Source organism: Anser cygnoides, chromosome 4 (assembly GCF_040182565.1).
Source record: "Anser cygnoides isolate HZ-2024a breed goose chromosome 4, Taihu_goose_T2T_genome, whole genome shotgun sequence".
In the NCBI taxonomy this organism is placed as follows: domain Eukaryota; kingdom Metazoa; phylum Chordata; class Aves; order Anseriformes; family Anatidae; genus Anser; species Anser cygnoides.
In genome coordinates this window covers 16,690,638-16,706,094 of record NC_089876.1, presented here as the reverse complement: position 1 = coordinate 16,706,094, position 15,457 = coordinate 16,690,638, and the positions used below count along the sequence as shown (strand labels likewise).

The following is a 15,457-nucleotide window of genomic DNA, read 5'->3' as shown; positions in this document are numbered from 1 at the left end:
AGGATGCAGGGCTGTTTCTAAACTGACATCTGAATTGCATTATAAAGATTAATACAGAACTCTTGAGTAAGATTGACAATAAATCTTCCCCGTCATAATTCAAGTGCCATTTTTTCCATTTTCACAGGTAATGAAACTAAGAGACAAATTTGACTCACTTAAAATACATGGTTGGTATATAGAGTAGAAGCCACATTTTTAGGCTCTTGGCAACATGCTTAAATCCTGCAAGGTGTCCATTTTGCTCATCATGACGACTGGATCAGTGCTATCCATACTATCAACATGCACCATTACGCTTTGTTAGAAGGAGAGTATGTTTCTTTGAATAAAGCTTAAGAAATTAAATGTCTTATCCAGAAATTTGTGAGAATTGGCTGAAATACATGCCTCTTAGCTACAGTAGCATTTTTCTCTTATTTTTTCATTCTTATATTTTTTGTGTAACAAAAAATATGCATAAAATCTAATACGTATTAATTGGTGTATTTCTTCCTTAATTCTGTCTTGAAATAGTATTTGATCTATAGATTAAATTACTGTAATTAAAACTGCTTGAGTAAAAAAAAGACAATTTTAAATGGTAAAGGGTACATTTCATTTTTGCTAGTCCTTTTTTTCTTACCTTTCAAAGAAAATATCTTGTAAACTTTAAACTTTCCTACTAAGCAGCCAAACTAATTGAACAACCCCACCCATGGTAACAGATGATAATCTGATGGCAAGTTTTTTTCATAATCTTAAAATTCTTACATGTTGTTTATGTAGGGCTTGTTTGCTTAAATGATTATCGTTACCTCTATTATTCATCACCATTTTTTTCCAACTGATTTGATAGTGTATCTTCTGGTTGCAGAGGTGTCACGTTTTATATCTCGGCACCCAGCCTTGGTCCTGCTCAGAACTGCTCAAGGCTTCTTGTGTCATTGAATCTTTAGGGCTTCCTAATCCTTTACTTAATGCCCATTTTCAGCTAAGTAGATTCACATGTAAATTGTTATTCTTTACATTCTACTTCTGCATGTTCAGTTAAACTGATAGAAAGCTTTTCTTCTGGTATGTGTATATTCTTTTGGCACTATGTGCTGGGATTTGGGGTGAGATTTGAGAGGAGGGGGGTCTGTTCTCTTATGGACAAAGAAAAACGCTATTGTGGGTAAAACACAGCTCTTGCTATTCTTCCTCTGCTGGGGGGGGGAGGAATTTTATATAGTACAAAAGGGTTGTTTGAGGGTGTGCTGTGTTCTTTTTTCTTAAGTTTTTCTTGAATATTTATTCATAGTGAAGGTAATAGGGTGAATATTTACATTAGAAACGCGAATCTTTTAGTCATAGTCAAGTTTTTATGAAATTAAAAAGATGAAGGAACATGATAATCACCTCAGATATTTTAATTATTAAGAATCAGCAGTGCCATATGAAAAAGGGGATTTGTTTGAAATTGTGACAACTTGCTGGAAAATTTGTAGGGGCATTGTAATAATGCAGAAAATCCTGGGAAGTGTAAGTAGGACTTTTTTTAGGCTTAGGTTTAGTAGAGAATTTCACATTTTAAGAGATAAATATGAAAGCTGATTGGTACTGTAGATGTCTGTTAACTTAATTCAATGTGACTTTGGAGGGGAAAAAAATAATGGGAGGAAACAAACATTTGAATGGCTTATTAACTGAAAACAGGTGGTAATTTTTGTCAAAGGTCATTATTTAATAAAAAAAAAGGAAATCGGTTTAATAGCTTTGCACTAAATGACATTGGTTTGAAGTAGTAGTCCGAACTATGCATTAACATTAAAATGCTTTTTGCACAGTCCAGCAACTTTTTCTCATGGGCTGGCTACTGTTTTAAGTTGTCACCAAATCTTTTATCAGCCAACCCCAAGCAAGATAAAATGGGGGAATGAATGATCGTGATCCTAAATTGAATGCATCTGAGAGAGACAACCATACTGTCAGAAAGATCAGAGGCACAGATGGCCTATCTGTAGTTAAAAACTAATACTGACATCAGTATGTTTCCTCTGGTGACCTGAGACTGTTGTGTGCCTGACATTTGATGTATTTGATACATCAAGCAACAGCCCTGGCAGTTGCTTCTGGGAATTTGCTGTTTTATTGTGTTTTTTGTTTTTATTTTGGATAAGCACTGGTCTGAGGTGAAGAATAAGATATTTGGTTGTGTGTTTTGTTTTGGTGGTGATTTTTGTTCTTTTTTTGGGGGGGGGGGGGGATACTCTTTCAAAAGATACCTGTGGTGCATGAAGTAAATTGCAATGAGTCTAGGTCTATGGCTGCTGTAACATTAACTAATGAAAGACTGGATATAAAGGCAAGCATGTGTAGTTAGTTCTTATTACATTGAGCTGGAACAGGCATCATTAATGCACACAAGCTTATTTGACTTCTTGACTTTGTGCTGCTGCTGCTGAAAGTCTGCAGCTCTGAAGGAAGGTGTCTGAGAGGATGGTTTGGAAATAATTTTATAGTAAACAGGTAAACAGCCTTCTCTTCTTTTTACTTATCTTTTTCCTGAAGTGTGACTTGAATTTTAGGGGACAGTCACTGAGAGAGCATTTAGGCTTTCTCTTTCCATCAGTATTACGATTTTTAACCACTGTTTTCCAGGTAACAACAGTTGTTCTTTTCCTTGTTAAGTTTCAAAATATTTCTGTTAGAGAAGCTCAGAATTGATCAATCGCCTCTATATTTTTGAGTTTTTATTCTGATAGCAGTGTTCTCTAACTCACTGAATTCTTATGTTATACTGCTACTCTTAATATGATACCCTGTACATGATTTACACTTCTTTGAATAAACTTAGTGTGATGTAGACCTTACACCTCTCAAGTGTTGCTTGTCTGGTGACACAGAAGGATTGTTCTCCAATTAGACTTTTACCAGTGGAACTTCAGGATTCCAAGGCAGAAGAATTACTCTGCTAAATTTACTAGCTGTGTTGGAGTTGCACGCACAATCTCAAGTATAAGTAGTCACATTATATGAGATTCCTATTGTGATTTGCAAGGAAAACTATGAAAATATGAAGTTGTTATGAATGTATATAATGTTTGAAGTTTTTTGTGTGCAGACATCCTGAAAGAATAGTTCTGACAATCAGGGCTGTCTAGATTAATTTAGCAAAAATAACTCGCTGTTTTTCTTATTGTGCAGTTGGAAAAATCCCATGTCTTTTTTGATCATCAGCTGTCCAACCCATCAAAACTGCTGGTTTCCGTCCCTGGAAGTATATAACAGGTTGTTAATACAGAATTCTGCTCTAAATTAGCATTTGACAGCTGAGGTAACCCAAGTAACTCAGTATTATTCTTTAAATCTAGTCATGTTCCTATTTAACTTAAGAACATTTTTTTGATTCATTTTATTTTTTGGCTTCTCTGTGCCTATTTGGGAAAATAAACCAAAAAAACCTGCAGAGCACTTGTAAGAGAGGAATGGGGATGGAGGGGAATGTCAGAAACATTCCTGAGACACCAAAGCGAGAGAAAGGGAGGAGGTGCTCCAGGTGCTGGAGCAGAGATGTCCCTGCATTAGCCTGTGGAGGGGACCACAGTGAAGTGGAAAGCTCCTGTAGCCCTTTGGAGAACTGTGCCAGAGCAGATACCTTTGCTGCACCCCAGTGGAAGACCCTATGCCACAGCAGGTGGCCTGAGAAGGAAACGGGAGCCCCTGAAGAGCCCACGCAGGTGCAGGTTTTCTGGTAGGAACTGTGGCCCTTGGGGTACCCCTGCTGGAGCAGGCTTTTCTGAAGGACTGTGCCCTGTGGACAGGACCTGTTCTTTGAACTGCAGCCTGTAGAAAGGACCCATGCTGGAGCAGTTTAAGAAGCTCTGTAGCCTGTGGGAGGGTTCCCATGCTGAAGCAAGAGAAAAATGTGAGAAGGAAGAAGCAGCAGAGAACAATTCTTACAAACTGATGACAACCCCTGTATCCCTATCTTCCTTGCCCTGTTTGGGATCAGGGAGGAGATAGATGAGTCGGGAAGGAAAGACTGATTGTGAAGAAGGTGGGGAAAGGAGTTTAGTTTTGCCTTTTTGTCATTATGGAAATTGCTTTAAATGGCAATAAATACAATTTACTTTCCCCAAGTTGAGTCTGTTATGCCTGTGACAGTAACTGGTAAGTGATCTCCCTGCATTAATATTGACCCATGAGCTTTTCCATCTTACTTTTACCCTCTGCCCTTGGCAGCTAGCCAAGGTCAACCCACCACAGTATCTGGAAGCAGATAACCTCAGGAACCTCCCTAGCAGAACTGTAGTTGTAATGCTGTGATTGAGGGGAAGATGTATTTGGTATTAATAAGGAAAACAAATTTTTAAGCTGTGAGTGCATGAACTGGAAATGACTGGGATGTAGGAAGATCTGTAGTTAACGTGGTTAATATTCTCCTGCCAAAATGATGCAGCCATGATCAAGACTCATACGCAACTGGGGTGCTGCAGGAAAGGTACCGTTTATTATCTTGAGACCTTGGTCACCTGTATTCAAGAAACGGGAGTTCAAGTAGGGATAGTGCAGAGATGATGAGGGCTGAGTCTCATGAGAGACTCAGGTAGATTCGATTAGCATAGCAAAATAAAGTGTAAAAAAATCAAGCGTAAAGGGGAGGGATAACATTCTCTATAAGTAGTACATCAAGGTGCTAAATACCCATGAGCAATAACTGTTTAGGTGTAAGAACAATGTTGCCACAGAAACAGATTGGAATAACTTGCCATATGTAAACTTAAACAAGAAACTAGAAGATTAATTTTAACTATTAAAGCAGTCGGTTTTGGAAAATCTGTAGTGATTGGTGGTTTGGTAAGAGTATGTGGTTGAAAACTATTTTTTTTAATGGAGCTAAATAACTTGATTAAAGAACATAGATTGTATGTCTCCATTGAGATCTATTTAAGTCCTATATTCCTTCAAGACTAAAGTATGACTTCAGATGATTTTAAATTTCTTCTTGTTTTTATCAGAATAAATGAAGTGTTACAAGTGAATGTAGGGTTTTGGTTCGTTTGTAGTAATAGTATAAAATGAGTCTAAATATGACACATCTTGCTCAAATGATAAGAGGACTGTATCCAAATTCCTAGCTTAGTTTGGTGTAAGCTTGTAGACTTTAATTAAAAGGAATAATGTTTAATTAAAAGGAATAATGACTGGGTATCAGAGCTTAATTTACTGTACGCAGATGTCTTCAGTAACTGTGATAGGTAATCAACTGAAATGTACAGGTTCACTTTTCATTTTAAGGAAGATGCCCTCTGATTTGAAAGTTGAACCATATGAGCCAAACTAGACTTCTGAAATAACTGAAGAATTGAATACTATTGACTACATTGTACCAATAAACGCATATTAGATTACAATGGAACTTAGTTAAGAGAATTGTAGGATGTGTATTTTGTTCTCTGAATCCATTTTTATGTGTTTAAAACATCTAGCTTTTTTTCTTCTTTTAAGACTGTGAGCCAGAAGAGCTAACTGACTGGTCTATGGATGAGAAATGTTCCTTTTGTAATTTACACAAAGAAACAGTCAGTGTAAGTATGAACATGATATCAAGCATGACTCTCCAACGCCTAATTTTTGGTATGAAAATATGAATCAGAGAGCTGAATTTTGCAAATAGGTTAATACTGCATTTTGACTTAAGATAGCTTGGTTATGATGGGAAGTAGTAAAAATCTCTTTAGTGGCTCAGTAACTTAGCCTACTGATAATATAATACACAACTAACTTCTGAAAGATTTTTATAATCTTCCATGTATCTTCTAGGATCGTGCATCAATTATTGGTTCTTCACAGTCAACGCCTACAGAGGAACTATCATCTCAGGGCCAGTCCAACACTGATAAGATTGAATGCCAAGCAGAAAACTATCTAAATGCACTCTTTCGAAAGAAAGGTAATGAAAGCACGTCTTTTCTATTAAGAGATGACACAAATCTAGCAGGATCAAATGATTTAGGGTTGACTTTGATTCTGAAGTAGTTTCTATTAATCCGCTGTGAATGCTGTTCTTTTTTTATTCTTTTTTTCCCTAATCTTTTCCTATAATTTTAGTAAATGAAGCACTAATTCTTTCTGCTCGCCATTGCTGTGAGTCCTGTTGCATTGTTTGTTATTCTTTTAAATCTCTGTTCATTACCTTTTTCTTTTTTTCCTCTATGATCTAACTTTTTCTATGCCAACTTGTGATGCTGTTCTCTGGAATTTTTAAGTATTTAAACACTTTCTGTTCCAAAACTGCTTTTACTTCTAGTTTTCAGTAGGCAAACTCTTGTAGGTGAGATAATGTGTTTTACAGATTACAAAATAGGATTTGGGATCGTCTTACATAGAAGTTGTGATTTCATATATATCCAAGTCAGTGTTTGAAGCTTCTTAAAACAGTGTTTAGAAATTTTATTCTTTGACTACTGTCATTCTTTGGCAGTTGGCAACTTATAGCAGCACACAAGTGACTGACAGGTCAGCTTGGTTCATGTAGGTTATTTGCCAGTAAGCTAGTCACTATTGATAGAGGCGAAATTATTAATTTTCTTCCTGAAGTTCCTGTGTAAGGAATGTGAGTGCAGCTTTATTCATCACAGATTTCACAGGTTTTTATTGGAGTCTAGTCAGTGTACTTGAATGTCAAAATAGGTGAGTGTGACAGGGGTGAGTGACAGCCCTCTTGTGCTCTGTCATAGTAGAGCAAGTCACTCATATTCACTTCACATAGGTGGGGGAGAAAAAGGGAAGTTAACTTTCTCCTGCTTTACCTTGCTGTAGCAGGAAGAGATTACTATGCCTTTGAACCTGGGATGGTCATAATCTCTTTCCATATGGGGCACATGTCTGTTCAGCCTACAGTTTACTTAAGGCTTTCAGTGGAGTGCAGTACGTATTTTGAGTTCATCTTCATTCCTTGTCTTTGCTTAAAACCACTTGTTTTCTGTTTGAAATAAAATGTTGCCACCTCAGTGTTTATGAAACTTCTATTATATTTTGATTAAGGGGCCAGTTGCATGGCACCTCCCTAGGCAAGTATTTAAATTCCTTCAATTTTCTACGTTCTCAGCTGTTTCCTTGGTCATGTGATGTACAGTGTTTTCCAACATTACATGCTTTATACTTAGTTTAGATAGAATCATAGAATGTCCTGAGTTGGAGGGGACCCAGAAGGGTCATTGAGTCCAACTTAAGGCTCCACACAGGACCGCTCAAAAATCAGTATTTCTGAGAGTGTTGTCCAAATGTCCCTTTAACTTTGACAGGCTCGGTGCCATGACCACTGCCGTGGGGAGCCTGTCCCAGTGCCTGACCACCCTCTGGGTGCAGAACCTTTCCCTAACCCCCAGCCTGACCCTCCCCTGTCCCAGCTCCATGCCGTTCCCTCGGGCCCTGTCGCTGTCCCCAGAGAGCAGAGCTCAGCGCCTGCCCCTCCGCTCCCCTCGTGAGGGAGCTGCAGGCCGCCATGAGGCCTCCCCTCAGCCTGCTCTGCTCTGGGCTGAACAGCTGCTCCTCATACGTCTTCCCCTCTAGACCCTTCACTATCTTTGCCCTCCCTTGTATACTCTATAATAGCTTTCTATCTCCATAGAGACTGTCTTTTGATTCTCTTTGGGGGGAAATTTTATCATGGGAGAAGTGAAAGTTGGTATGACTTCACCTTACTAGAGTGAGTGACTTTTGTGAAATTTCTCAGAAAAGCTCTTGATTTTTAGCATCTTTCTTAGTTTTTTTGATTTGCCAGATCAGCTCAGTTTGAAAGGTTTTGTGTATTGAAAAACAAGTGGAAAATCTTTCCTGATTATCTTTGTGATTCTCTGATGGTCTTGTGTATTCTTGGGTAACTGATAGTGTGTTGAGGAGTTTTCTAGGAATTCTGCTTCAGTTCAGGTTCAGCAAAGTCTTGTGAGTTGTTCAAATCATGGAAGGAAGAGGAACAAATTGTTCTTTGCGAAGGGCATGTAAAGCCAATTTCTGAGATATTAGTTTCTCCTTTGTAAGAGGAAGCCAAAGAGTTTTGCTAGGAAAATCCCAAGTCTCCTTTAAGAATTTTTGTAGGCTTTTGAGATCAGTTATCAGCTGGGAAGGGGGGGAATCAGAACACTTGAAATAACTGTTTAGCCTAAGGAACTTTTTTACACTTAGTAGTAAAAGAGATACTCTTTTGTGGTCAAAGTACTGTGGAAGTATTGGTTGGCTGTCTTTAAAACAGAAGTAATAGTTATTTCATTTGTTTTGACTATAAACTTTTCAAGGGCATATACTGTCTCTTACTGTCATGACCAGCGGAATTTCATTTGGGGCATCTGTGAACAACTTCTAAGACTGAGCAAATTGAATTTTATTTATTGGTCTCATTATCCTTTTACTTTCAGAATATGCTACGATGTGGTTGGGTATTTTAATTTGCAAACTTTTTTTGGCACCAGGAATCTAGTTCAGATGGCCTCCAGACACGCAGGCATGTTATAAATGTTGTCCATAGCATACAACCTGCAGGCATTCGTTGATGAGGATGTCTGTAAAATCCCGAAGATGATGATTCTTTTCCTTTTAAGAGTGATAAAATTACTGCCAAGATAATAAAAAGCTACCACTTTGTTCTTTTAGGTAGCTACTTTTGTGTTAGTGAAAGACAAATTTGGTAGACAGTTGTCTGTAAGGAAGTCCTATCCTTGGCAGGCACCTCAGTAAAACCGGAGTAGTTTTTGTTACCTGCTGTAGCCCCTGTTGTGTTGATTGTTTACACTAAACAATTTATCTGAAAACCAAATGCTTTCTTCCTAGGTATGACATCTCTCTTTGCCCAATGGGTGTTGTAAGTAGAGTAGACTCCTCACTTAAGTAATGTTAAAATATCCGTTTTCTTTTGTCAAAGCAGCCATGAAGAAAAAAATACAATGTGCTTTAAGAAACTCATAGGTTTTTTCTTTCACTATGAATATCACAGAATGCGGTAATCTTTACATGGCAGAGTTCTAGTTGCTCAAGAGCTTTATCAGACATTTTTGATCATTGAATATTAATTATCTGGCTTTCTGATAATCCACATTGTATGTTCCTGGAAGCCTTTCTTTCCAGACACTATTACATTAGTATGAACTCTTAAACCAAAAAAGTCAGTTAAATACAATCACAGTTGTGAATCAGGTTCTACCTTGAGGTCCTGATCCGCCAGGACAGAAACCTGAAAATCTTTTATAGAAATAAAGGAATTGAGGTAGAAAAATGGAGGGAGTAAAATAGTCAGGATGACTTGAATGACTTCAATCTTTCTAGGTTCTATGGGTAACTCTGTCAAGTATCTTCAGTATCATGTTTTTGACACCAAAATAACTTCCTTTTAAGCTTAAAATTTTCTCTTGTTTCTAGGTGTCTCATGTTCTAAAATGTTTCCTTTCATAAGTATGTCTTTATAACATACCATATAATTGCCATTGCCTCTGAGTTCTCATTCTTTACTTAGTTGCATCTTAGAGGTGCAGAGATGTCAAGAGCTGATTACGCTTCCCAGGCAGTATATAGGGTTTGGTAAACCCCATCTAGACTTGCAGCTATAATCTCAAACTACAGAAAACCATTGAAATGTTCTTAAATATTCAATTTTTAAAAATTTACTTTGAAGTTTAGTTTTGAGATGTGCATACTACTTAATCCAATACCTGCAGTTCCTTTTTATTAATAATTCTAAGAAATCTGATTTGTCTTTTCAAAGCCTGGTATTACCTGATAAATTAGGTTAAATACAACTGTAAGAACTGAGAACTCTGTCATAGCAAGGATGTCATACAAGTGTACTGCACAAGCTGCCTGTCCCTCAGGTTCATCAGGAAAGAATGTTTAGCAGGATTTCAACTGCTTGCTGAAGGAAGTAAAATGTACAATGTGTTGATTGTCTGTCTGCCAGTGTTACTGTCTCTAGTAACTTGAATTTCCTGGTCATTTTCAACTTCATTTAAGGGAATCCTCAGAGGTATAAGGATACAAAGTAAAGAAAATTGCCATTTAAGTAGAGGAGGAAATAACTTTGAATGTTTACAAGAGCTGAAAACTAGAATAAACTTGGCCCTTATTCCTTCTGTTTGTTAATCAATTAAGCTGACTAAACTAATCATGAGGGGTAGCTCAGAATAAATGGCTGTATTCTGTTTTTTTAACCTGCTGATGATTATACAGTGAGCTGGACAAGTTTACATGGGGAGCTAAGGATGCTGCTGGTACAGTCTGGCTATTAAGATGGGATCATTTTAGAAAACATGCAGCCCCTTTGTGAAGGGGAGAGGTGGTACAGGAAATGCTGATAAGCAACCTGGTATTCTTTATTTCTGCTACTCACAGAACTGCGTTGTAAGGTACAAGGAGAGTTACAATTCCCTGCTGATTTCAGCTGTCTTTTTGTACGGTATCAGAAGAGAAACTAAGAGTTGTTGTCCCGATTTCCTTTTAAACGGGAAAAAATAGTGTTTTTCAAGATACAAAATGCTAATGTGGAACATAAGTTTGGGAGCTTTCAATTCCGTGTCTGTTGTCCTGCCAAATACATGTGTAAGACTGAATTACCTGTTAAATCATTTTTTACTTTGTGCAGTCTAATTCACATAAAGTACAGAATAGTAAAGCATATGGATTTGAATAGCTACAAGGTGGTATGTAGTACTTAAACTGAGGGAGTCTTAATAAATGTGAGATTTGAAAAAATAAATTGTTGCAGTTAGTCATAATTGTATATCATCTTTACTGCTGCCTTTTGCGTTCTGGCTGGAATATTTCACAAGCAGAAAATACTGGGCTGTATCATAATATCAGGAGGGTCTACAGTGATGTGAGAGGAATTAGAGGACCATCAGAGCTACCTATTACTCCAAATTCTTAGAGGCTGTTTTGCTGGGTTTGAAGTGGTATGTATGTGCATACACAATCCTTGGAGTAAATACAGCTGCCTTGTTGCGTAAATCTTCTGTCTGAAAAATAGAAGCTTAAACAGATGTAGGCTTATAAATCTAGAATTTTAAACTAGCTATAATCGTTACTCCTAATAAAACATCTTTTAGAATAAAAAGTTTTTTGTTCATACAAAGTATATTTGGTGCCATCTGCTGATAATAATTAAGAAATATTTGCTTGTGAAACTAAGCTCAGAGGTCTAATAACTTTCTTCCCACAAAACACATTAAATTGCTTTTACAAACTTTGTATGACTATTTAAAGATTTCCAATGTGTAGTGAAACTTCACCACCATGAACTTAAAATTACAGGTCTCAACATGTTTTCATTGCATACTTCTACAGTAATGCAGACATTGAATGTAAGCAATCAGACTGTCATACACATTAACCATGTACCCTATTCTGATTAGTCTTATATTGATAAAACATTATATAAAGTTATGTTTATCCTTAGTCTAATTTTTTTCTATAAAATTTATAGTGTGTAAAAAGAAAATTGTATATGAAAACATATCACTTTTTTTGAATGTCTAACATCTCTCATCTCTTCTGTTTTATTTGGATAGCTGTGGGAAATCACTTCTAACTTAGAGTACTCTGTTACTTCTTCCTAATATTACAAGTTATGTATCCACATAAGCTTTGTTTCCGTTAGAGAGGATGCAGTATTAATAAAAATGGATCAACAGCAGCTTTGTAATACCTCTGAGGAAGTTACTGAGAAGAGAGGATCAAACTCTTCACAGTGGTGCATAGCAGGACAATGGAAGACAAATTGAAATGAGATATTCTTGGTTGCATAAGCAGAGATGAGGATCGGCAAGCAGTGGAACAGGCTACCCAGAAAGATTGTACAGTCTCCGTCAACAGAGTTTTCAAGGCCCAGCTGGGTAAAACTCAGAGCAGTCTGCTTTGATCCTAAAGGTGACCCTGCTTTGAGCATGCAGTCTTACTACAGACCTCCTACGGTCCTTCCAATGTGAATTATGATTTAAGGGTGTGAGTTTAGTCAAATACTGAAGATGTGATAGTCACGCTATTTGCATTTTTAGCAGTTAAGCTTAGACTAACTAGGGTCTAGCCTTGTAAACTCTATATGCATTAGCAGATAGAATACTGCAAATGTGCACCTGGAGCACATTTTTTAGATTGTGCTCCAAGGTGTGTGTTTTCCATTCAATACTACCTTTTATAGTAAATTAAATATGTAAACTGTCAGTAGTTGTAGCAGTTATGAGAAATCTTACTGCATTTATTCTTCCGTAGGGGGTATTTGGAAATAATTAAGAAAAAATAAGACTAATAAAGTATATAAGAGCAAAAAATAAATTCTTCGTTATTCCAGCTAGTTCAAAAGATGGCTTTGCTGCTAATGGATAGGCAAATGTCTAAAAGCAGTTAATGCTTGGATATTACCAGTGTGAACAGTCTGAAATAGAATAGGAAGAGAATAGAAACATGGTCGTTCTGAAAGAATTTTGTCTCAGTTACAGTACTTGATGTTGTTGATTAATAGGCAGATGCTTATTCCAGGTATTTGTGTTTTTTGGTTAATTATGGGTATACCCTGTGCTTCTGATCTCTTGCTTTTCAAAGGCACAGGTTGTATCAGGATGTGAAGTAACTCTTCCCCATTTGGGCTCATAATCACCTGTTTTCCAAAAAATCTTCAAAGAAGATTTTCTTGGCTGCACGCAGCAGACTAATTTCTCAACTGTTATAGAATGACCCTTCTTATATATCTGTTAGACTGGTGTTTTTGATATTTCTTATACTTTATTGTCTTCGAGTTTCTTGATTATTCACTGTAAGGTTTTTGCTTGTTTTTTAAGCTAAGTTATTGATCAGTAACTTTCTTTGCTTGACAGTGGTGGAATCGTAGCTTTAGGCAGACACTCTTGTTCCTAGGTAACTCAACTTTCTAATTCTACATCCAAACTTCCCTTGTTCTTTTGTTACTGATGTATATACACTAACATTTTTACATCTGTTGCCTTGCCGCTTCAGTATCTTTTGTCAAGCTGTTTTCTTCTGTGTCTCTAACCAAATGCCAGTTGAACACTTCATGGATTCATCATTCAGGAATCAGGAAATACCAATAAACAAAGAATACTTGTGTCTGGATGCTACATGATGGGGAGAGATTTTTCTCTATATGGATCATTCTGCATTTGGAATTTTACCTTGTGCCCTTCCTCCAGAAACTCCGATCAAGTTTTAGAAATTCTGGTAGCAATCTGGTTGAAGGAGTGTCAGAAGATAGGCATTCAATCATAAGCAGGCTTGTTTTTATTCATGCCTTGCATAAAGTCTCTTGAAGCCAAGACATCTAGCATATACTGAGGTTTTGAAAATGCTGGAGCTTTACCTTATCTGGTAACCAAAACGTATTATCAAGAAGCACCAGAACAGTCAGCTGCCTCAGCAGATGAGATATGTTTTTGTAATGTCTTGCAATACTTCCTTGGTGAAAATGAATTCAAGTGGAATGTTTTGAAAAAACTGAAATAAACAGTCTTATATACATTCATCCTAAACCTGAACAGTGTTCTTTGGTCCAATCTCAGTGATCACTCTTGCTGGTAGATGGGTGTAGCTTCATTGACATAAAATGCTCAAGCAAATACTGTGTGATCCATCTATCTTCCAACAGTATCTGCCTGAATGAAATATTCGTGAGATCCAGTCCTTTCAGTTTCTCAGCTTCCAGGAAAACAAAACTCAACTGCTCAGCTTTTTTTTTTTTAACTTATCTGTTCTGGACTGATATAAGTTCCCTGGTAACTGCCACAATATCCTTTTGACATTTCTTTCAGGCAATCAAGAATCATCTAAAAGCTAATTTTTCACATTCACAATTCTTTATTTTATTTTTAAGCTTTAAACCTCTGTCTGTTGTGATGAAATTTATTTTGCTGATTACCTGTGATCTTGAGGATGGACAGTGGGTTAAACAAAGCTTTGAAATGCATGTTTTTGTGTGTGTATAGGGAAGAACACATTAAGGAAGAACAGAGATATTGGAGTATGGACAATTGTGCTCATCTTTTGAACTGAAATATTGCAGTTTCTGGTATTGCATTAATCAGTAATACAGCTTACTCTTTAGTAGATTTCTTATGTAACTTAGCATAAAAATGTAATTTTTATTTTGTTTTTGGCATTTGGAGGGATTTTATCGTGGTGATTCACAAATGTAGTTTCAGCTTTGCTAGTCAGAAGAACTTTAAATTTTTTTGTCTAGCTGGCAGATACTAAAATAAAGTTATAGAGATCTCATGTTTGATCCTTGTATTTGTTTTGTGCTTTTAAAATGAAATGCTTTTTTTCCATGGGATTGTTGTATGTATCCACATACATGTGTCCTCATATACATATAGCGTGTATACCTTTAAGAACAGGAAATGTTTCTTCTCTCAAATGATTTCATTGTTAGCACTTTGACCTCTGAAGATTATTGTAAAATTCAGTTGCTTGCATTACTACAAATTATATGGGACATCTCAAGTCATATCATATCAGATTTGATGTTGCAACCTTGAATCTCAAATAGGCACGATGATCTAACATGCACATGAAACAACTCTTCTACAACTCTTCTCTAAGATTAACTTCTCAGAAGTCCAACTGTTCTATATTATACAAAGGACTAATCTGTAGAATTGTAGTTTAAAGATAATTTGTTTTATTTGCTCTTTGAAAGTAACTCCTTGTATATTCATACTTCTATTTACCTTGCACTAAATATTCAAAAAATTTTCTAAACTGAAAATTGTCTTGAAATGAAAATTCATCTTAATTAACAACAATAAATACAAATTCTGATTCTCGTACTTGAATTGTTTATCTTCCCATATAATCTGACTTATTCCATGATAGTGAAATTCCATGATAATTAAAAACTGCTGATGCAAACACACTCTTGCAAATGACCAGTAAGGAATATTCGAAAGAACACCTTAGGTATCTTAATTAACGCGTTCATTAAGCACAATGAATGTGTGCAATGAGCTCATGTGTGTATGTGGAATCTTTATTTTTAAAAAAGTATTTCAATTTTTCTTAATACATCTGTTGCTTGTGTTGTTGTTGTTTTTTATTCCTAGATCTTCCTCAGAACTGTGATCCTAACATTCCCCTAGTTGCTCAGGAATTAATGAAAAAAATGATCCGCCAGTTTGCGATTGAGTACATTTCAAAAAGTAGCAAAATTCAAGAGAACAGAAATGGTTCATCGTTTGAACCAAGTATGATATGTAAAAGTATCCAAATGAACCAAACGGAAAACTCCCTTCAGGAAGAACAGGATAGCCCTCTAGACCTCACTGTGAATCGAACTCAAGAACAGAATACTCAGCAAGGTAAATATCCTCTATCTGCTTTTCTGTGTTTTGATGTCATGTACTACCTTGTGTCTCTACTTAAAAATAAATAAATTGTTCTTGTCTGTCCCAAATAACTATATATTCTATCTTTTCAAAGCAGTGCTCAGTACATAAGGGAA

General features: G+C 36.5%; 1 protein-coding gene across 17 annotated transcripts in view; it reads left to right on the top strand.

The window, feature by feature from the left end:
- LCORL (ligand dependent nuclear receptor corepressor like) overlaps nt 1-15,457 on the top strand; it is a 79,651-nt gene that overhangs the window by 27,238 nt on the left and 36,956 nt on the right. For 9 of the 17 annotated variants that reach the window (XM_066995696.1, XM_066995690.1, XM_066995689.1 and 6 more), the window contains 3 exons: nt 5,473-5,552; nt 5,788-5,917; nt 15,060-15,314. In XM_066995696.1, coding sequence (XP_066851797.1) covers nt 5,473-5,552; nt 5,788-5,917; nt 15,060-15,314 — 465 coding nt within the window. Of the gene's footprint in view, nt 1-3,168; nt 3,299-5,472; nt 5,553-5,787; nt 5,918-15,059; nt 15,315-15,457 lie in introns of all 17 variants that reach the window. The other 8 variants (XM_066995692.1, XM_048081407.2, XM_048081420.2 and 5 more) reach the window with 2 other exon arrangements.